Source organism: Anopheles ziemanni, chromosome 2, assembly GCF_943734765.1.
Source record: "Anopheles ziemanni chromosome 2, idAnoZiCoDA_A2_x.2, whole genome shotgun sequence".
Taxonomy (NCBI): Eukaryota; Metazoa; Arthropoda; class Insecta; order Diptera; family Culicidae; genus Anopheles; species Anopheles ziemanni.
In genome coordinates this window covers 18,565,091-18,588,327 of record NC_080705.1, presented here as the reverse complement: position 1 = coordinate 18,588,327, position 23,237 = coordinate 18,565,091, and the positions used below count along the sequence as shown (strand labels likewise).

The window sequence follows — 23,237 nt, the reverse complement described above, 5'->3', positions numbered from 1 at the left end:
GAAGATGGAGGAGAGGGGTATGTGTGTGATTGTGTGTAGGTTGCTAGAAAACGCGCATTAAGAAATAGCTATATTATAAGCGGATAATGTACTATGGAATATGAATAAATTAATCTAGCGAATAATATATTATGAATGCACCAGGAGGTGAGAAAATCTATTTGAGTATTTGTTTCAATGGAACTAGAATTTTTCCAAATAAAATGAATGCTTCCGGTTGACTTCAAGATGGTTCGTTACTTGCATCCGATTTTTTTAAAACTCTTGCATACAACAAAGCACTACTCTCTGTCGCAAGCAAGATGGCATGCAAACGGCCTTGCATACTGATCAATGCAAGTCCAACGAACTATAGTGCAATAACGTGCGAAGAATGGTTAAAACATTAAATCATCAAGCTCGTTTTCATCCATCTATTTACAATTGTTATTAATGGCATAAATAGAATGTTTTCCAGAAAACTGTTTGATTTTACAATAAAGCCATAATGATATTAATTTTCTCAAATACAGCAAGTTAACCTTTTGATACTTAAGCTTTTGAGAAATGAGAAATAAGCTTTTACATCGCATGTTATCTTTTGAAAATATCAAAGTGATTACTTACTAATACCGATATGAAACGATAGACTAAACAGTACATTGTGGAACAAAAGTGCAATCTACAGTCACCAACTCCAACAGCAGTCGTGGCCGAGCGGTTAAGGCGTCTGACTAGAAATCAGATTCCCTCTGGGAGCGTAGGTTCGAATCCTACCGACTGCGAATTTTCTTTTTTTTAACACAAAATGCATGCCCATTTTTAGTCCTTTTTGCCTATCAGGAGGTTTATCGTGTTTACTTCCCATTATGTCTTTGGAGGGAAGAAAAACCTTATTATCAACGAAAGTTTTCAACCAATTTATTTCTTTCATAGCGAGTTTACGCTTTTCGAATCAATTCCATTTTATCCATTGATTATGTTCTTTTGATAGTGTTTTATTATTATTTTCATGTAATTTCCTTAAGCCTAGTTAAGCTACGGGATGGCATACTACTGTCCGCCATCCCTGCCTGCTCCCTTCACAAACGACTCGTATACGCCTGCATACAAAGTGAACGTGTGTTAACATAATTGTGGTAGGGAAAAAAAAACACAAAAGAATACAAAACCAAAACATGCTCATCACGAGGATTTTGTTTTTACGTTCAATATCAAATGTTACTCCTACACTATTGTAAATTCTGCATCTGATGAAGGTGTTTTGCCTGTTCGTTTCGATCACGAGTAGTTGTGGAGAATAAATGTTTTGTATGCTTACACTTCTGACTTTCGGTATACCCCCGGGTAAATATATACACATAGCTTTCCATGCCCTAATGCTAAACAATTAACTTTACCTACACAATATATAGTGCTACACTGCTACAGATCAGAGTAGTAATGTTATGTTTTTCACAGAAAAACAATTATTCCCCCCCACATTTAGCTACACTGCTTAACGTCCTACTGGTAGTTTTAAACCTAGTTCCTCTGCCGCTCGTCGAACCATCATCTTCCTCCGCTCCGGCCTTCAGCTGGCTCGCTGTCGTACCCCCTCCTACACTGTGTCCGGCGGTCTACGTCTGAGGGTTTTTGAAATTCATTGATTTTGAGCAACATTTTATCACATAATTTTTGTGCCGTTTTCGGTTGATTTTTGTGTTCCATTTTTCCTCGCGATAGGTGATAGAGGTTACCGAATGAAACCCTCCTTTTGGAACGTAAACCGACAGGGGGTTTAAAACATGACGATGTATATAACAGAGACCAGATACAAATGCAACTCGAACTATCTATCTTTCACTACTTCTGTTCGTTTCTGTTCGAATTGTTTCCAAATACAGAGAGGGGGTTTAACCCACTAGGAACAACAAAATGGAAGTAGGAACTTCATAGACCCTGTAGTACGGGTAAAGAAAAACCAAAAAACACAAACATTCTAATGACAATCAAATTATGGCCGGACCGACGACGCTTCATGGAGACGGCAGAAGCTTCCTTTTCCTACTCTTCTCCCTGGTGCACAATCTCTCCCTCTTTCTCTCCTAATCAGTAAAGAAATCTTATGCCAAGACACACACACTCGCCAACACGTGGTCTGTGCTGCTGTTGCTGCCGCTTAGTGTCGAGGGTTGGTGCTCGAGGAGAACCTTCTAGTTTTAAGTGCACGCTGCTAAGGCGCGAGTTTTACGAGTGCGCAGCATTGGCCGAAAGCTTCTCGAGCCGGGCGCACAGTTCCTGCTGCAGGAAGTGCTGCTGGTTGGCACTGGAGGCGCAGGTTGCGGCGGGCACGGCGCTGGCGGCCGCGGTCAGCTGATGGTGGCTACCGAAGCTGGCGCAACTGCTCAGCGGCTGCATCATCTGGGCCGGGAACTTGGTGCACACGCCCTGCCAGCGTGATTTCCCACAAGCGTGGCTCTGTTGTTGGTGGCGGAGAAAAAGGAAATCGTCAGTATTCCTCCTCACTCGATGGTGCGCAGCGTGTAAACCTACCATGGTGAAATCGCGCTTCCACAGCTGACCGCAGTTGCCATCGCAGAGCATGCAGGGACGCTCGAGACTGTAGCCACCGCACTCGGTGCAATCGAGGGACACCTGGTCCTCGGTCCAGGACACGCCGCAGGTGTAGCACGAGCCGAGCTGTTCCCGCAGCTCCTCGATCGTCAGCACCGCGTCCGAGTAGTGAAAGTCAAAGACGGCACCGAGCGACGGGCTGCCACCGACGAGATCGGACAGTGACGAGGACATGCTCAGGCTGGTTCGGCTGTGGAGGAGAAAAGAAAATGGAAAACGTTTCATTAGTATTTTCAGTTGCGAGTACGGAGCAGCTTGCGTAAAGAGATGGCCTCTAGTCACACGATTGACGTACGGTGAATTTATTTACGACTCGAAACCGGGATGCTCTCTCAGACTACCAAGGAGTGTTGCCCTTCCCTTACTCTTGTGTACTACAAAATAGCACAAACAAATCCAATCCCTGCTGTTGACGATGATGATGGTTGGCCTTAAAAAGTGCTTCGCCACCATCGACGTCACACATAGTCTGAGACGCCACTCTAAGCCGTCGATGTACACCCATCGTTACCGTCATTAACGACTTATCCCTACGATGGTGACGCCACCATTTGACAAATACACTCACTCTCTCGCTTACTCCTCGGGCGATAGGTTTGAAGAGTAGGGGATACTATTTTAAACACACCCCTCCACTCCCTTGTTGTTGATGATGATAAAAACAATACGTAAAACACCAAAAAACCCCTATCACTTCCGGAACTTGGTGAAACCAAACGAAACAAAAAAAAACTATCAAGAAAGTCGCCCAGACAGAGGGAAAGGCAGTTTACGCGCAGAAGGCGATGATGCATCCCCGGTTGCCCTTGGATACTATTTATGAATGAAGTGTCACTGAGAGATGAGACACCGTTCGAAGCATTCCTGGTAGGAGGCTATGAACGTCAGCAGCGCCTGTTGCTTGGTAGAAATTAAAATCTTTTTCCTTTTCTCCTTCAAGTTCCATTCATGTTCCTCTTTCCCGTGTTTACAATCAGCTGGGTAATGACTTTATAAACAGAGCGCTAAATATAAACCACTCAAAACAAAATCCAGCTTCAGGAAAACACACTTTTTGAATTACCAACACTTTTTGAATTACCCACATTTAGCGTACACACCGTACGTGTTGGAATGGAAAATTATTCCATGTGGGCCATATATTCCGTCGATTCAACAAACATGAAACAAAAACAAGCCAATTAACGCGTTCAAACATAAAGAGCTGATGGTGAGGAGTGAAAAACAAAATGCTTTTAACATTTTTTTCCCTCACCATAAAAAAAATACAAACACACATTACTTAAAAGAACTCAAAATGGAATCCTCCTTCTGCTAGCTTTTTTTTTTTAAAGTACAGTCAACTTCATATTGGCAGGGTTAAACCAACCATAAAATACGGTTCAGGTTTAACTACTAAGCATTACGCCCACCTTTGCGTTTGCAAAGGGATCGTCCCACTTCACGGGGGGGGGTTTTCTATATGTATGTGTGAGTGGTTGGGAAAGTACTAAGCGTTTCCATTAGGTTATATTTTTTCCCTCTCGTTTTTCCACGCCTCGCCTCGCAAAACTCACCTCAACGAACTGCACAAATCGGCAAGATGGGGCGCTTGTACACTGGCCACCGACATGCTGCTGCTGTTGCTGATTGCTGATAGCTTCGCACTTGAAGACACTGCAAGAAGAAAAGAGAGGAAAAATATTTCATAAAAAAAATCAAAAAAAGCAGTTCCTCATTCGTTGGTAGTAGAAAAAATGAAGTAGATACTAGGGTATGCTTTAAATAGTTTCGAAAGGGGAAACCTTACGATCGTTGTCTCACATGACCAACGTTATCATCCTCAAAGCGGAAGACGATTAGCGCGCTTAGCTATTCCCCGGAGCAAAACAAGTCGGGAAAGTAGTCGCGAGTGGAACACTTCTCGTCCAGGGACAACCGATTGGAAACGCCCCTTGAACTCAAAATGTGTGGTGATGGACGGAACTACTCATCTTTCAACGGCTTCCTTCCAAGAGGACCTTCGCTTTCGGGGCCGCATTCAAATGAAGTATTTCCTCATGCAATGAATAGGATTCCCAAGCAAAGTCCAGTGACGTCCTGTGCATTCCACACAATCACGTGCAAAATGGGTGGTCACTTTTTTGGACATCTGTTCCACTCTCTGCTGACGATGCTGATGTCTGTTTGCCTAATAACCCAGAATTCCCCGACGGTTCGCCTAGGTTATCTCGTAGAGTGTTTGTAGTCGTTTGAAAGTATCGAATGCAAGCACTTCTTATTACTGATTATTGCTTGTTGATTAATGCCTTAGGTTTCCGTTATTGCACAAAAAAAAACATATCGCAGAACGATTCTCTCACGCCTTGATGATCCGGGTGACACGCAGACTCTTGATAACCCCCGTAACCTAAGCTCTTGTGGAACCACCGAAGAAGGCCATTCTGGTAATTTTCCTACGGAGATCAGAGATGCAACAGGAAACCGCGCCCGGCAGCGGGTTACATCATCCAATTTCGGGCCCCCAATCGCTATAACCTCCCATCCATCCTCCCGATTCCCGGAGCGGCGCACGGAATCAGCCCGGACGCACGTGCAATTGAGACCATTTAAGCGAGTGGAGGATGAGGAACATTCGCGAACCAAGCCAGAGGTCGCACGGTCAGGTTCCCATTGTCAGGTTTAGATTGAAATTTGGACGTAGTTCCGTGATTTGCACCCCTATCGCGTCTTTCGCCAACACCACGAGCTCCAACGGCAATTGCATTCGGTGCAGAGGAATCCATCCTCCCCCTCCCCCCCCCCGTGCAGCACTTCTGTGCCTTGAATGTCGTGCAGCACCGCGACCTTCCAGTTCTCGGCAATTGTCACCCTGTGTACGGGGAGGGGGCAACAGTGATGACATACATTATGACGACGGCGACAACCGTCGACCTGCCCATCATTATTGGTCGTAGCTTCCAGAAGCTGATAGTGGCGTTGTCGTTGACCGATTGCGCAACATCATCCCGGCAAAGGGACGATCGATGACCTTTCCTTCCCAATCGAAATGATCATTACTTCGAACATTCTACAACTTCATTAGACCATTTTTTGAGGTCCTGGATGTTGGAGGTTCCCCCGGAGGTAGAGTTTAAGGTCCTAAACATTATCAGCATTCCATTTGCTTCTATTCCCAAACAAAACCGCAACTCCGGAGGATCCACAAACCTTTGCCATCGCTGCCATGACCAACCCTCTCGCCTCACCTCGGCTCTAGGACAAACAACAACCAACCGCTGTACGGAAAGTGGGTCGCGGCGGTGGTTTTGTTCAAGGGCATCGGCATCCACCAAACAACGCTTGCAAGCTCCGGGGGCAGGGGGTGTTTCAGGCATCACGGATTTCCTCGTTGTGGGGCTTCGGATTCCGCAACATACCAAAGACCGCGCGCGATCCACTGGAGTCGTTGTTCGAAGGGGGTTGTGGGTAATGGTTGCAAATGGCATCGATCAAATTGGACTTTACTCCATTTCTGTGTGCGTGTGTGTGTGTGTGTGGGGGGGGGGGGGGGGGGGGGGGGGTATGACTCCGGTAGCTCATCGCAATACTAGAGTCCGCTATTTCTTCTACCTGCTGGTGGAAAACCCAGTAATAGATCGAGTGGAGTGGGCGGTCCATATGGTACACCACGGAATTGGAAATTTCTAGCACCGGAGCGTTACACTCCAACGGTCGTATCTTGTGTCCTTGTCTCCGGTGCTTCTATGGTGTCACACGTAGTGGTTGTGCGTAGATTTCTCTACGCCGTGGCCTTGTTGTTGCTGATGCCCCTCGCCGCTTCTTACGGCTCCATCCATCTCTTTCGAACGGTTGGAAGATAATCAAAATGCACTTTTCCTATAGACCAGGGGGGTCGCACCCCAAACGAAATGTAAGTCTCTGACCTACATTTCGCTCGATGAGGACCGATGCAGCAGCGGCAGGTGAACTACATATACCGACACACTCCGGGTACGGATTTACGCGTTTCCGCGCAATTGCCATCCGATTCGGGTCAGACGATGACGAGGACGAGGAGGACGAGCTGTGTGTGGCGCATTGATGAGGATGATGATACGGGTGTGTCCGTAGCCATTACGGGGAAGCACTACTGTTTTTCCTTTTAAAGTGTATCTTGCTTTACTGCAACAGGTTGCCCGCCATATGCCAATAACACTCCAAGGCTTGCTGATAAACGTGGAGTGATAGTCCAAGGAGGGGTCAAAATAAAGGAAAAAAAAAATGCTAAAAAGAAATAACCTAAATTTGATTACATAATATAAAATCTCGCTCCACGGCAGCATCTTCCTCGTTCGGTGGAAACGATATCCATGCACGGTGAAGCCACCGAATATAATGTATGCCGCTTCGGCCGGTCGGCTTGGTCTGGCCTATAATTTGGCAAACATTTTTGCGCGCCAACCCCCTAACCGAACGCCATTTGCGGCACGTCTCTTTTTCTTTTCTTTAGAAATTTCGTTTCAGCGGGAAGAAGAAAAATAACCACAAAACGAAAAACTCAATTTCAAGATGAAAAGAAAACGGGGATTCAATTGCGGTGATGATGGTTTGGACCCCATCACCCTGCCTTTTACTTTTGTACCGAGTGAAAGTATCGCTTTTTTGGGGGGCGGTTTGAAAAGGCGGGCAGAAGCGTTGAGTGATGGCGTTGGGGCGGGTACAACCAAATAGAAAGATGTGCGTGCACTTCGCCGATGCTAGGCATTACGACGGGATATGGTGAGGTATAATTTGCAAACTGCAATTTTCTAAAGCAATCTTCAGCGAAACTTTAGGCCCGTTGTTTGGTTTCTACTCCGTTTTGTTTTTTTTTTTTTGCAACTCCACAAAGGGAATGGTCGACTCGCGGTAGACAAGAATGAGTCTCGCATGTTTCTGCTATTTTGCGCCATCATCAGGTAGGACACAAAGTTTGTTCGTGAATGCTGCTGGCACGGGAGGCCATTACTGCACAATAAAAACAAATACTTCTCCAGAGTTTGTTAGGTTTCGAAAACAACAAGCGTGGTGTTTCCTTGTGCGCCCGTATCCACCTTGGATAAGCCGTTTGTTGTTGTGTCGTTCCCAGCTCAAAGTATGGAGAACCCGGTCAAGGATAGTGTTCCACCGTTCCCATGCTGCCGAAGGTACGGACAACCGATTCCTTTTCTGTCCTGTGGTTCCCCCCGAACGGAGGTAGTCGTGGTTTTGTGCTGATACATATTCCTTCTGGAATCGAATCGAAGTAGGCTCTTTAAATAAACAGCAGTTTGGGCCAGTGTCAACTGGTTGGAACTCAATTATCCGGGTGATAAATTAATAACTGCCAAGTTGTCTGTCGGGAAGAACCGCCTTCGTGGCAAACTAGTGTGCCACGCCAGAGAACGTCATCGTTCCGCAGAAGACGACCGTGCTGGTGCTCGCTCGTTCAATTGCCACTGATTGAAGTGTTTCCAGCCGGGCCTACCCCGATCGGGCGAGATTGCGTCGGACTGATCCGCCATCGATCGGATGCGGTCGGTATTACCGGATACAACCGGGGAAACGCGCCCCCACCGGGCGGTGGGAAGGAAAATTGAACGGTAGTTTTTCTGTGCGGTATTTGCTTCCTCCACCTTCCGCCTCCTTCCACCTTCCACCGGTTAGGGTAATAGGATTTGCGAATGTTTAATACCGTTTGCTTTTCCGTTTGGCGAGGTTTCACAGCGGCCGCACTCAAGTGTGAAAATTACGCCGTTCCGCGGGTAGAAGGTGGAAAATGTACCCTAACACACCGTCCTTCGGATGGCGCGCGCGTTCTCGGTTGAATTACGGCTGGCGCCGCCCCGCTTGGAATGTACCGTCGAAATGACGGACTCCGGGCGACGACGGTTGAGAAACCATAATTTTCAAGGAATTCAAGCGCGCCACAAGAACACCCCTTTGTGAGTGTGTGTCTGTGGTAATGAACCGATGGTGGCGGCGACAGGCCCCTCTCTAATTGCTGCACGCTGAAATGCAATTAACTCTCTAGCCCGCCGCCCCGGGGGCCTCATCCTGGTGGCACCACGAAACGGCACGATCATGACGAGCGTTTCCACCGTCATTCATTGCACTTTCCGGGAGGGCGCGAACGCCGGAGTGAATGCATTCTGCGGCATTGACCTGATCTTGGAGCAAAGTGTGCAACCTATTTATATGACCCGAAGCTGCACCCCGAGCTTTCCTTCGCTGGTTAGATGCTTTTCCTAGAGCGCATTTTCGTTCCCCTTCCGACCCAAAGATTTGTACGTCTTTTGTTTCCCTGCATGGAAGAAATATTTCCCATCGTTGCCATGACACCTCGAACCTGTGGTGTGTATGTGTAGCACATTTCAATCAACTTACATTTTTCAAAACAAAGTGTCTCCTTCGAGAGGGACGAACGTACACGATGTCAGCTGACGGTTTGACTTTGAACCGCTTGCAAGGCACAAGTTGAATGTTTTTTTTCCTTTAGTTTTGTTCCTCAGTTTGTGTTTAACCCACTTCAGACGTTTTACTGAAGTTTTATTTTCACTTGGCGTGCAACAATTGGTTTTGTTGAAACGGCTTTAAGCCTTCACTTCTTCCCACTGCAAGTTTGCGGTTTGTTAAATGTTTAGTTTTCTGTTTTTAAATTCACTCCACAACAACGAAGCGAAACGAACTTTTGTTGGCGATTTCCACCGACGGACCTGCACGCGTTTGCTTTTCACAGTTTCGACACCAATGGTGCAACACACTTCAGCAAGCAGGCTTTGAGCGAAATGTTTGCGGATACGCGTTGCTACTTTGTCAGGTTTAGGACGTTTGAACGATCACACGGGCTTTCTAGCGAGGTGGTTTCCAAGCGGAGCGAGAAATCAGCTGGTTTCTGTTGTTCCTTGCGAACGCCGAGTTGCGACTGAACATCGGCTCCGTCCGAACCGTCGTATTTATAAACTAGAAAATCCGACACGGCCACACACACAGGTCGCGCCGCGCGAAACCGCCATCAGCATCACCATCACCACCACCATCGGCCGGGCAAGTGTGATGCTTCCAAGGTGGCCCGCGAGCGGGTGCCACGGCGGGTATGGTAGTCTGGCGGTGGGAGGCTTGGCCTGAACCGCGGGTGCACAGATATGGTACGTGGAGCGCGCGAGGGCCCGCGGGGTTAGTGGTCCCCAGTCGCCGGAAGGGGAGCTCACTACTAGCGCCAGCCGTTGGATTGGTGGTGACTTTGGGAAACCCGTGTGGTGTGTCGGCGCGAAGCACGCGGAGACGCACGCAGTCGCTGAGCACATCTTCATCGTGTGATGTACGGGGTTGTGTTCTTGTTACGTTTGTTTTTTTTTCCGTCTGCTGCACAGTGAGCCACGCAGCGGTGCTAAGCGGTTTTTAATGGACATGTTTATCTTTTTCACTGGTGCATTAAATTGTTCTAACTTTTATACTCCCCAGCGATAGATTAGGTAGAATTGTTGATTTCATCGTAACATCTGCTGCTGGAAGTTTGTGATTGTCCTAACTATCACAGCATTACACATTACATTTCTATTGCATTACATCACAATCAAATCAAGTTAACGTTAACGTTAACGTCTTGGTGTTAGCTCGTCTTAGCTAAGAAAGAACATGGTTAACCGGGGTTACCCCTCTTGTTTTTTGACCCAGCTTCGCACTCAACGATCAACTGTGATTATAACTGCTCTCCAAGGCTCACTTTTTTAGACTCATGTTGATGGTCGTACGAATCCGATCCTGCTTGATGATGGTGGCGCTTGATTTACTCAAAAATGCTTATGACCCACATATGACACAGGTAAAAGCCAAAACAGTAAGGCGAAAGCTTCGCTAGGGTAGAACGGAAATACATGTACCTTGAAAACTGTATGTCTGAGAAAACTCTAAAGCTCACGATACTACCTGTCAGCACAACTGAAGCGGGGACTATATAGGAATTTCAAAGTCCAATAGACCCAAAAAACATAGTCCAAATTCTTCTTCTTCTTCGGCGAGGATTCACTCCAGTACGGCTACTGAATCCAGCTTCCTGGGCCTTCGCAAGCTAACCTGGAGACGTATACCTCTATTGGTTAAGGACCGGCTACTAAGGCCGTATGTCCTGATTTTCTGTATCTATCTTTACTGTCTGGTAGTGGTCCATACTCAAATGAAAACTTTGTTTGCCATGATCGAGAGGAAGATGCTCCGGAAGATAATTTTGGTACAGCCAGCATTTTGGGCAGCCCGAAAATTACTCTGAATCTGTGTAGATAATCCACATTGTGGATTCGGCGTTAGGTCGGATTGAGCAAATAAGAACAGTGGCTCAACAAAAGCAAAAAGAAGCGGTATCAATTTCTCAACTATATGGTGTACTAAACAACATTGAATATTTTGTTGTTTTATATGTGAATCATATTTTCACCCGAAATGCGTCGACTAAAAAAGGAACCTAATTCAAATGTTAAATCTACAATGCCACTCGATAGACCACTGTGCTTCGGTGTGATATGGGTGTGCGAACAGATCAATACAGGCATGGATGCTGCAAACCGACCATCTATGGACCAGGCCGCTCTCAGTCGGTCGTTCGGAGTGATCGAACACGGCACAAAGAGATGCACGATGGGTTATGAAGCGCCATCCGGCCAGATAGAGAAGGAAAACGAGCATCATCCCACGGAAAACGCGCACTCGAGTCCATGACGCAGTCGTACCTCGCGTCTGTCCAGCCCTTGCAGCAGCACCCCCCCACTGCCCCCTACAGTGCGGGTGACACACACCAACATCATGCAAACCGGGTATGAATGCCGGCACAATGTCGCGGAGCGTGCGGATGCTGGAGTGGTGAACAAAGTGCACGCGGAACGCGGTTGGTGCTGCGGTTGTGTTTTCGAAGCGGGTCAATGTTTGTTTTGGATGAGTGCTTCCTGTCTCTTCTCCCTGCCACTCTTGTCACCCGCCACCGTCGCCGATCGTTTGATCGCCGAGCTGACAGCGAGCGCGAAGAAGGCGCGAGGTCTTTTCTCCTTCTGACAGCGGCATGAAAAGCCAACTGCTGACGCGTTTCGTTTTAGTGCGCTCGATCGAGCGCGCCTACTTTTGTTATGCGCAGCGATCTGTGCGATCCCGCGCAAAACGTTTCGATCGATTGATCGATCGATCGGGACGAGGTTCGATCGATTCGACACTGCTGAACGCCGACGCGTAACGAATTGTGTATGAATGGGCAGCAGCTCGCAGGCCAGCAGGCCAGCAAACGGTGGTAGTGGCGTTTGGGTTGGTTCACGATCGTACGATCATTTTGTTTCACAGACCGATGCACTTTTGGGCGATATGACATTTGTAAACAATCATATTTCAGCGAAGCAAAGTCAACGATCGTTTCATCAACCAAATCAAATCATAAGTAGCAGAGAAACAATGTTGGAACATTTTTACAATTTGTATCTGAAAAAAACAAATAACAAAAATACATAAAATATTTCACTTTTTAGAAAGCATTCTAAAATTGGCAAATATAAATAAATGTAAGCCAAACCCACGTCGATGAAGGTGGGGAGGAAAAGCAGTGGAAAACAGAAAGGCGTGCAAAACGCAAGAAAAACCACACACCACCGCCATAGATTGAAGGAAAACTGCAACAACTGGCTCCAAAAATAAATGCAAGCCCCGGGGCTAATAATAATTTCAACGCGTTCGCTAACTCGCCCCGCCCGTCAGGTTCAGTTCGGTTCGGTTCCGTGGTTTAGATAGAAAGTGGTCGACTGATTATCGACCGAAAATAACCACTTGATGGAGAAATTAATTCTCATCGGCGAGTGTGTGTATAGCCAGCCAGCAAGAGTGATTGGCAGCAAATGAACGTGGCCATACCGCGAAAATGCACACACACACGTACTATAACTACGTACATCACGCACGATTTCGTGCCACACGTGCATCCACAGCCCGACCGACCTTCCGATGGCGACCGTCAGGGTTGGCAAAATGGCAACAAACCCACCGCAACATGCATGCACCATGCACCGGAGGGGGTCATCCGGTGGGTTCGGTGAATGTTACCATCTCTAAAAACCGAAACTGATCCGACACTCAAACACTCAACCTTTCCGTTCCACTGCCGGAACGATAGCAAAAGTCTCTTGTGGTGAATCCTTACATATGTTCTGTCAAAGCGTGTCACCGGTTCATCAATTCCACCGGCAACAGCTGGCCAGTCGCTTTAGTAATCTTGTTGCGAGACGTTATTTTAAGTGCACGATCCACCTGTCAACGATCGCAGCAGTCTGACTAATCTTACCGAACGCCAAAAACCAGGTCCCCTTTGGTGTGACTCCCCTGGTTGGTAAAAGGAAGAAATTAATTTAACGGGCAATTAAAGCATGCACAAACAGCTTAATGGTTTGCTTCTATTTTAGAAAAAAAATCCTTTACGAAATCAATCTGTAATGGATGTTTCCAACACCGTAGAAAGATGGTCTGACAGAGTCAGTCCCGACCCTTTGGATCGAATGAAATTCAAGTTTATAAACCGAAAGAAAGTACTTAATCTTACGTTAAAAAAACAGACTACCAACAGAAAGCGAGAGTATACAAGAGGTTTAAAGTTTCGAACTAAATGTAATTGACCGTTTCCGTTATTCCTTGACCAAACACGGGGTGAGGGCAAATGTCAAAGGAAAAAGACAACCAACGGTAATCAGAGTACAATCGCATGGCTCGCATCGTGTTCGCCGGCAATCCGTTGCGTATACACGCCACGAAAAAGAAAGCCCGCGGGCGGCGATGACATTGAACGGTTTAACGCCACTTAACCTAAAATGCTGAGGAAATCGTCCCGAGTGCCACTTGATCGGAGCGCGCATCATCCATCATACAGGGCAGTGCATTCGGTGCGCTATGGAGTTAACAGCACAGCTACACCATGGGGCATAAGAGAGAAAGAAATAGAGAGAGATAGAGAGAGAGATAAAGTGAGGGAATCAGACACGACCGTTGCACGAGGTACACCGGGTGATTCCGATTGCCGGAGGCAGCTCGGTGTGGCTGCAGTTATCAAATTCAGAATTGTTTTGACTAGAGGAGGAAGGTTGGCGTGTCATGGTAGGCCAACCTACCCCGAGAGTGTGCGTCCACGAGGGGGCTCGTGGGATGTCGCTGCCACTGCACGCGTTCGCGTACTTCAACTTCTTGGTTGACAATCTTTATCGGGTTGATTATATCGGGTAACTCTAATCCAGACACACTCTCGAGGTTCGCGGAAGCCACACGGAGTCAAAACAGAAGCGGACACCTGCGAGTTCTAACGGATAAACGGTGATCATGGCCACGGTACACCTCAACTCGCCTGTGGCCTCACATCCCTGGCTGACTATAACCTAGTGCAACAATCTTGAAGGCCTGGGAATGCCGAGCATGCGCCCCGAGTGGCGTCGAATGGTGGACACTACGAAAAAACGCGCAATAGACGTCCCCCTAGAGTTGGCACTTTCACTGCTGTCACATGAGAATCGTCGCGCTATCAGGCGACTTCCCACCGGCCCCGAGAGCCCCGCTACCACCACCCCCAATTAGGCAATTAATGTCTCGCCAAGGGTGGTTCTAGGATGGTGCCATTCTCGGCTTACACAAATCACAAACTGATGGTTCCCAACGTCGCCGCGTATTGGCAACGGTTCGTGCATCTGGTCGCGGCGCCACCGGGTTGTGTGCGGCCCGCATGTGGCGACGATTAGGTTTCAAACCGACGCCAATCCCGTCCCGCTGGCTGACTTTCCACGCCGTGGTGGTGCTGTTAATGGTCGGTAGGATTCACTTCCACGCTAAGGCGGCGACAGTTGCATTTTGTGGTAACGAAAGTATGGCCACCAGCATCGTTTGTATGTGAGATGCCAGAGAGATTAACTACTTCCAATGTCGCGAGGCGCAGAAGATGCTCTTGACTGTCTTCCAACATGCCACCGTTTGATAACCTTTGCTCGTACGCATTTTTAGTAATTGCGAAAGATAGGCCGAGATATGGGAAGAGGCTCTGCAATGTCGGGAACCATCAGGTCACACTGATAACAGGTCCGTCCTAAAAACCCATTTGTCTAATTGGCAAAGATAGGCATGGGCAAAAGAAAAACCACAATTTCTCCCAGATGTTCGCCATGGGCGATCGGGTTGAGTGTCGATAGCTCATCAAAGTTGTTTATTTTGTAATACATCACACAACCGATTGGGGACCATTAAAATAACTGGCAGCTCGTATTTTTTTTATACAACTACCGACCAGGTGTACGTGTCTTCGCTCAATTGAACATGAGTACATGATGCTGTCCCGGCAACCTTTCTCCCGGTACAGTGTGGTACTAGCCTCCCTGCCATCACTGTCACTTTTCGGTAGTACATACACTTCCAATTCCACCTTCCGCCTCCCGCGGCAAAGGCGTGCTTGTGAACGATTTCCAGCGTGCCACCGGTCCGGACCCGGTAGGATATTATTAGTGGACTTGACAGGTCTGACCGAACTGGCGTATTTTATCTCGCATTAAAAATGTATACATACCACCCATCATCGTCGTCTTGTAACAGTTTTTTTTTTCTTCTCTCCTGTGGCTTGCATCAGCAGATCGTTTTATTTCCACTTGTTACCGCACCACACATACACACACTGGAGGTGGTGGTGTCTTCTTCCATCCCCTATCGTGTCGGAAGGAAGAAGATGGAATTTTTTAACTCGGAACATTGGACAGCGACTACATGGTATGGCACCTACCCTTTGGCTTGACCGAAGCCTTTGACTTCAAAATTAATGCAACCGAGCGAGAAGGAATTGGTTGAATTTTTTTTCTATTTCCTGGTAAAATATAATCGATTACTCAATCAAAAGCAGAGCCATTGTGTTACCGGTTTTCTCTTCGCTTAACATCATAGTCCAACGAATTCCTTCCAGTGTCGTCGAAAACGTGCAAGATCACTCTACAGGTACTCTTCCTAAGTACTAAAATCGACGAAGCTAGATACTAACGACAGTAATTGTTCACCCTAACAGTAACCAGTTGCATAACCGATCGATCGGGATAATACTCTTACATGTCCGTCAATTAGACACTACCACGGCGAGATCGCGCTCAAGGAGGGTTGAAGCGCGCTCGCAGTGTAGATCCCGAAAAAATTCCATAATCCTCAGCCTCGCTCCGGTGAGGTAAATCACCTACCAAGAACGTGATCACGGTGAGCAATTCGCAACTAGTCGGGGAGTTGTTACATCCGCCCCGACGATGATGTTGATGATCGTTGCTGGATTCCAACGGGTCACACCTTCGCACCATGCAACCGGCTGGGGGAGGAGGTGGGGTGGATAGTGTTGCAGTAAGTAATTTGTAAATCAGTGGCAATTCCACACTGCCTGACCCGATGGTCATCAGTGGTGGCAGTAGTTGGGAGACAACATGCAACCGAGAGACTGAGGATCGTTGCACTTCGGTGGAACATTGAGACGGCGCGGGTGAGGAGGTGTGTAGACGAAGGACTCACCGACCGCACGTGATAGTCGCCTGGTATGGCGTTTTTTTTAATTGAATGTTAGTATGCAACAGGTTAAGCGTGTGGGTCCTTATCAACCTATGATGTCAGCCAGAGATTGGATGGAAGAGAAACGCCACGCGATACCATTGAGGGTTTAACTTGGAAGCTGCTAGACTCGTTGTCAGATGTATTAGTCAGCAGACTGACATTGATTCTCCTTACAAGTTTTTGGTTACTCATATACTAGTTATCTTAAGTTACAAAGCTCTTTTTAAGTGCCTAAACAGGACTACAAGGGTTCCCGCGACGTGAATACAAATTGCGGGTTTCCCGTGATGAAATATTTCAACTCGACAGTATAAGAACCTCTCCGAAACTCGTGGGTAGACTTATGCAAACGGTTACAGCACCACCACCATCGGTTTACGCAACTTCCAGCCTTACTGCTTTGGGCTGGTAAATCATCATAAAACCCAATACGAGTTTAACGATACCTTACCAACCATCCAGGCAGAGACGGTAGGTGAGGGAATCTGAAACCGACCCGAAAGGGGGACTCCCGCTATAACCCGATACCGTACCATATATCGAAAGCCTGTAAACATGTCGGACGAGACTAAGTGTCGGTACTTTACAATCGAGCAGCCTCCAAGTCCCACCTGGATAGCAAGACTCCAAAGCCAAAATCCCTTCACCGGGCGTTCAAACGCTGTTCGGACTGTCCCAGATTTCAAACTCCCGGCCGGCGTGTACCGTGGCTTTTCATTAGCGTCCAGCGTAGGACGGGGCCCTTGGTGAAGTGTGGGTAGAAAATTTTCTTCCCGATACTTTTCCCGGCCGTAGCCTTGGGGAGAGTCTCAATGGAGCACCTGAGTTTCATTCATTTCGCTTGGAATGAGGATGTTTTGGATGGCGGCTGGAAAAGCTGGCGCGTCATGGCGGCATCGGTACGGTGTAGACAGACTTTCCAATTGCTTAATCCCTGCTCGCCGGGACTTAGCGAGGCGTAGGTGCCCGGTAAGACAAGCGGCTTTAAATGTCAATCAATCAACGTGTGCCGGACAGTTGTCTGTATGGCGACCGAGGAGAATGTCTTCCTGGCACGGTTGCAGGCAGGTAGCTAGACATTACGTTGGTGACTTTCTCAGGGTAGAGGTTCCCAAACTGTTTGTTACCTAAAACATACCAAAAGAACATTGTCGATGTGTAAAACAAAATGCATAATATTTGTAAGCTGCTTCATGACGAAACTATTCGGAGTATTTCTCATCTCGCGTGAGATAATTTTTATGGCACTCGCTGACGACCGATCTCCTGAGAACACCTTGTAATGCATTCCAGTGCATCCCACACCCTCTGCCCAGCCGCTTCCCATCCCGGTGCCAATGCCTGCCACTTCCATCTTCGCAGAATCTCCGCTTGAAAACCGGTAGCGTGCCGCCAGTAGTCGCCGCCAGTACCGTCACCCTGCACCCTGGTTTGTCAGAAATAACTCACGGGCAGCCCCCGCCTAATAATAGAACAGAATGCAATGCCGTAGGGGGGCTTTTTTTGTACCGTTCTGCCACATTTTCTCAGCGTATTGTCTCGCGCAAACAAAATGCAATCGTCGCGTCTGAGATCGAATGGAATAATTTCGCATTTCCGTCGCTGGGGAGCATTTTTCCGCCGGCGGACTGGCGGGAGTGAGCTGTGTATCGAGACGTTAGTCACTCACAGAGAGAGAGAGGGGAGGAGAGGGAGGAAAATTAGCATTGTTTTTCCGCACTCTTTTGGATTCACCCCCACCTTGTGACTACAAAGACTAGACACTTTCTGCGTCGCGTACGTGCCGATGATGGACATGGGAAATTCTTTCCGCCGGGACAATAATTAAGAACACCGTCCGCGTTCGCCAAACAGGCAAAGCGCCATTTCGTCGATCTACTTATTGTATCGTACGCAAAAATTACTGCGCCTCCCACCCCACCTAGTGGGCGGTGGTGAATTATTTCATCCCCGACGAAAAAAAAAAGTCCTTAAAGGTGCCCTCTCAGTGTTTGGGGGAACTTGGGAAGCCAGGAAAGAAACCAAGAACCCAAAATAGATGCGTCTCGAAGTAGCGATAAAAATAGCTGTCCGGTGGACGCGTGTCGTCGACGGTCGGTCGAACGGGTGGTCAGATGCGTCCTCTGGTGTCATATGACCATCGCCGATGCCGTAGGGAAACACAACGTGGCTGAGAATAATAACAAGGCCCATTATGCGGCGTGTAGCGTGTCGAGTGGAATCGCATGAAGACGTGGATTTTGTTTGTAAAACTCTATTCCCTCGCACTTCAGCACAGCTGATCGGGGCTGAAGAGCTTGAAACGGTTGGTTACATAAGAGACATTCGTCTTGGAATGATTTAAACAATTTCAGTCAAATTAAAACGGTTGTTTGTGTCTACAAATTTCTATTAAGTATGCGCAATTCTTTATCTTGCATTACGCATGAAGTCCTATTATCCTAGATTATTTAACAAGTTTTCTTATTTCTTATGTTACTTATATGTTTCTATCATCAGTTTTTATTGTCATTTTATCAACTTCTACATTCTACTAGTCCATGTCTATTAACCAATAAACGCAAGGAACACAGTAAAAAATTACCATTTAGTGGAATATGGTAAGAAATGGAGAATTGTTCCAAAATTTGTCTTAACACTTTGTTGACGGGCGTTTTTTTCCCAAAACTAGCTGCTGTCACCGGGGCCAGCCGCCCCGGTAACGAACGACCGATCGAAACGGATACGACGAAACGAACCAAAAACCCGAATGCTCGGCTGTGCAATGGTATACGTGCGACGTACATGTCCGTCTTTCCGTCCTCAACGTTGAGTCAAAAACAGACGAAGATCTTCGTCTCCCGTCAACAAGGTGTTAAAATCAACCTCTAAAGAAAATGATAATATTTAGTGAATACAGGTGGAATTGGAAAATTGTTTGCCAATTACGACCAATAACGACAAGTTTGAATAAATCCTTCAAATTATAAATGTCCTTAAATGAGTAATGATACGTTGTTCCTGTGACTTGCCTTGCCACGCTTAACGCTGTGGCCTTACTATCACCAAATAAACCGCTGATAAGCCCGATCGGACAAATTGGACATTAGCGCTTATTATTTTCCGGACCGTTGCAAATTGACAGGTATTTATAGTAAATGGGCATCCTCGTGCTGCGCAGCCACGCGTCGCGTCCGATCGCAATGCTTCCAGCCATTTTTCAACTTCGCCCCCACACCCTCCCCTTTTCAGTTCCGCAAAACCACTCGGGTCTCTCTAAAGCCGTCGCCGCCGGGGAAAGATTAGACGGGCGCACGGCGCGCGCGTGTTAGCTGAATCAATTGGTGATAGTGACGATCACCGCGTTGGTGGTTCCAAACAGTCACGGTTCCGTGCATACAACACCGTCGGGCATGCACAGATTGGCCCGAGCACGGCGCCAGTGCCACATGCCACGCAGGAAGGAAGGAGAATCGTTCCAGTAAAATGTGACTGCACGGCGGGCGGTCGCCTTCTGTAAACACCCAACGCGATGTAGAGAGTAAAACGGGAAGAGATGCCGTCGAAAATCGAACACGCTGCGTAGATAGGATCGAATATAATATTGCCACCGAGTGGGTTGTGTTATTTCTGCGTGGGCAAAACCTATTCGAATGCTGCGCGGAACATCTGGCAGGAGATCGCGGGTTTCGGAAAAACATCACTTTAATGGCTTCCGGAAAATGTCGTTAAAACCCGTATCTCGGAAGTTCATGGATATTTTCGTTTTTCGCATTCCTTACCCCACAACAAGGCAGTAATGTCTGTACAAAAACGAACGATGATCATTGATGCTATTTCAACAGGGTGATGCATCATTAAGGAAGGTACTGTGTATAAAAATGTATCGTCCGCACCGAGATCATGTAAACGTTCCTTAAACGGAAAAGAAATAAAGATAAGCTCCCCGGAGACGACGTGCTCCGCAAATCCTGGAATTCTAAAGCTTGGAAACAGTCTTCCAAGCCATAAATAAATACAGCAGAAAGCAGTCTTGTTAGATATAAATAAATTCAGAAGCTAGACACGATTACGGTTCAACCTATTCCAACGTTCTTGACATAGTGATCTTTCTTACTGCATACGATACCTTAAACGAATCCCGTACCGACATATCAGATGCTGCGCTGTTCCGGGAATGAAAAGACTGGCCTCATCACCATAGTACAACCGTCAACAATTCCTGATAATTTCAACCGGATCGGGGATTTCAAATTTCGTCTGGAACGCCAACACCGCGTCGGTGACCACGCGTGTGGGATCGGTAGAACATAAGTAAGGCACACGTTCCACTTACCAAAGCTTGTCTAGGAACTGGACACTTTCGAACGCTGGCCAGGTTTTGAGCACGACCATTTTATGGTCCGATCAAGTCTTTGATGGCCTACATTGTCCTCTCCGGCACGCCGGCCCCGAGTGTCCCGCGAGAAAGGCGCATTAGTTATCGCAAAACTGACAACTAATTTCACCACCAGAACTACTCTGAAAAGCAAAGAAGTGATGTAAGAAGGTCACACAAACGAGCCCACTGTTTAGCACCGAGAGCGATCGAGCTTCTCGATCTGTCCAATCGATTCTTCGATCGAACCGAAATGACGTAAATCCGCCGAGTTTTTGGTACTAAAAAGCCTCAATGTTTGGGGCGCGAGGAAAAAATAAATCAATAAGATGACTATTCTGTTTCGCTTTGTTTGGTTTATGCCGATCACATGGAACGCGTACGGAAGAAAAAACATGAGACTCGAGGTGCTTCGGACAGGTGCACCAAGAGACGATTCGTGTGTAGGGATCTTTCAATCAACCTCTGTTTCACTGTGAATAAATCGTGATCATTGTTCGCTGGGATGGTCGGAGGTTTCCTCCGGTACGAAAACAAATTACCGTGCGAAATGGAAAAAGGCGGACAGACACATATCCGACCAGGCGACCGGACGTCGTGCAAATCGGGTGGAAAACCTCTCGGCAGCACCGAATCGATTGGACAGCCCTCCTGGGCGGCGCTCTGCCGGCCGTTTTAGGGGATGCTTCGAATGGCATGCGGCGCCGCACGTGGAACGCAATGGAAAAATGAAAATCTCTCTCATCCCTTAATAGCGGGTGCATGCGACGGACAACGTGAGGATTATGCAAATTGGAGCCCCGCCGAGGATGATGGCTTTTCGATTGCGATTCTTTTGCATTGCATCGCGGGTTGCAATGGCGCTGGTGACAGTTTGGACATGTGGGAAATGGAGAAGAAAGCGGGAGAGGGAAGCGGAGGAAAAAAACCCTGTCACAACCATCCCTCGATGTTGATGTTGACAATCATGTTTACTCCCCCTCGCGGCCTCACTTTCGACTGACCGCGTGGCAGGATGGTGGTGCCTTTATCGATATGATCTCAAAATGGAGATGTCACTTCGATTTGCATTTAAATTGACGGGAGGGAAAATGGTTCGTTGCCACCGGCCGTATGTTATCAACATGTGAGGTGGAAATGGGACGAAAAAGAATGCAACGGGTTTGGGATAAAAAAAAAGGAACAAAAAACAAGCTGCTTCCCTAACGATATAGCCTGTTCATCGTTTCCAGGCGAAAATCATATGGTTAATTCGCACGATCACCATGAAAGAAAAAAAAGTCATAAGATTTATAAAATGAAGTGGACTCGTTACAAGTGTGATACAACGACGTGCAAAAGGAGATACTTTAACAACAAAACAGGAAAAAAATCAAAACACTCCGCAGATGTGAAATATTGAAAGAAATAAAACCGTAAATTGCCAGCAAACCTCTCCAGCAAACGCGTCCACCATCCACCAACCTTCCCCGAAGCAACATTAGAGGCACGATCTTTATGGGGGGGTGTGTGTGTGTGTAAGGGTTGGCGGAGGGGTGGGTTTTGGCACCGCGCTGCAACGATTTCTTTCACACGTGACCGATAATTGTTCCCCGGGGACAGTTCGATTTCGACGTCCGCGGCTGGACGTTGGAGCCGGTCGTGATGGCCATCGGTGTGCAACGATCGGAAAGAGAGGGAAATATGGTTAGGCAAAACAAAATAAAAACAACATGAAAATCACGCGACCTACCGATAATCATTACTCATTCGCGATTAAAAAGGGGTACGGTGGGCAGAAAAAAAAAGGAAACAACTCACCCCAGCGGACCCCTTTTCGGGCTGAGATGGTGATAAGATATTGATACGGACAAGAAATAAACAATTTGTTAATGTAGGCAAAACGAGTACATCGATTTGTTCAGTTTGTACTGTGAAACTGGATAAATTTTCAAAAGAAGAGAAATTAATTAAAATTACAACAACAGTACTTTGCATGTAATTAAATAAAACCTAATAACATTTATGGCTCGATACTACCATTTCGTATTTTGCCTTTTATCCTCGATTATTGTTTCGAAAAGAGCTACATAAATCGACTATGTTTTTGTTCTGCTTGCTTGTTTCCGGTTGGCTTATCTATTCGTATAGGATAGCATTTTTATCACTATTAGATCATTTGCAAAGATCAAGTAAAGTTGTAAATTTATACTACATGAATTGAATAGAAATACAATGATGAAAATCACGTAGATTAGTGGAGCATGGGCTGTGCAATTTGCAAAGATGGGAATATAATATCTTTCTTGAAAACAAATACATTCAGTAAATTAAGCTATGTAATATATCAAAACAGAACAATTGTAAAATAAAATTAAAACAAGCTACTGTTGGACAATATGATTATTCACATGCTTACAAGTTTAAGCACAAAGTACACACAAAATTAATTTGAAAGCCATAAAGTACACGTAATGCAATCATTGAATCTAATTTTAGACAATCTTACCTCAAACCGTAAGACAAAGTCTATCCGGTAAATACCCTTTAAGACGCTTTGAAAGCCATAAAACCTCCCACAAACGATAACGAACAAATCGACCGAGTCTGTGTCAAGGTAAGCTAAGCGCCCAAATTCACCTTCATCCCGCGCGGTCTTCGGTCGAAAGTGGGAATTTCCCCCCGAAGGATTCTGCCTAAGCATTAGCTCACCCGAGCGGATCAAGGTCCTAAGGTGAGCTGCAGTCAACGTCCA

General features: G+C 46.8%; 1 protein-coding gene and 1 non-coding gene across 2 annotated transcripts in view; one reads left to right on the top strand and one right to left on the bottom strand.

Moving 5' to 3' along the window:
• The first annotated feature begins 682 nt into the window (after positions 1-682).
• Positions 683-764, top strand: Trnas-aga (transfer RNA serine (anticodon AGA)). Its single transcript has one exon. It is a non-coding gene; the product is annotated as a tRNA-Ser (tRNA).
• A 1,444-nt stretch (positions 765-2,208) lies between these two features.
• LOC131281669 (protein pinocchio) overlaps positions 2,209-23,237 on the bottom strand; it is a 28,896-nt gene continuing 7,867 nt past the window's right edge. The window contains exons 2-4 of the mRNA XM_058311017.1: positions 4,152-4,251; positions 2,515-2,785; positions 2,209-2,439 (exon numbers count right to left, since the gene is read on the bottom strand). Of these exons, the coding sequence (XP_058167000.1) occupies positions 2,209-2,439; positions 2,515-2,785; positions 4,152-4,251 (602 nt within the window). The remainder of the gene's footprint in view (positions 2,440-2,514; positions 2,786-4,151; positions 4,252-23,237) is intronic.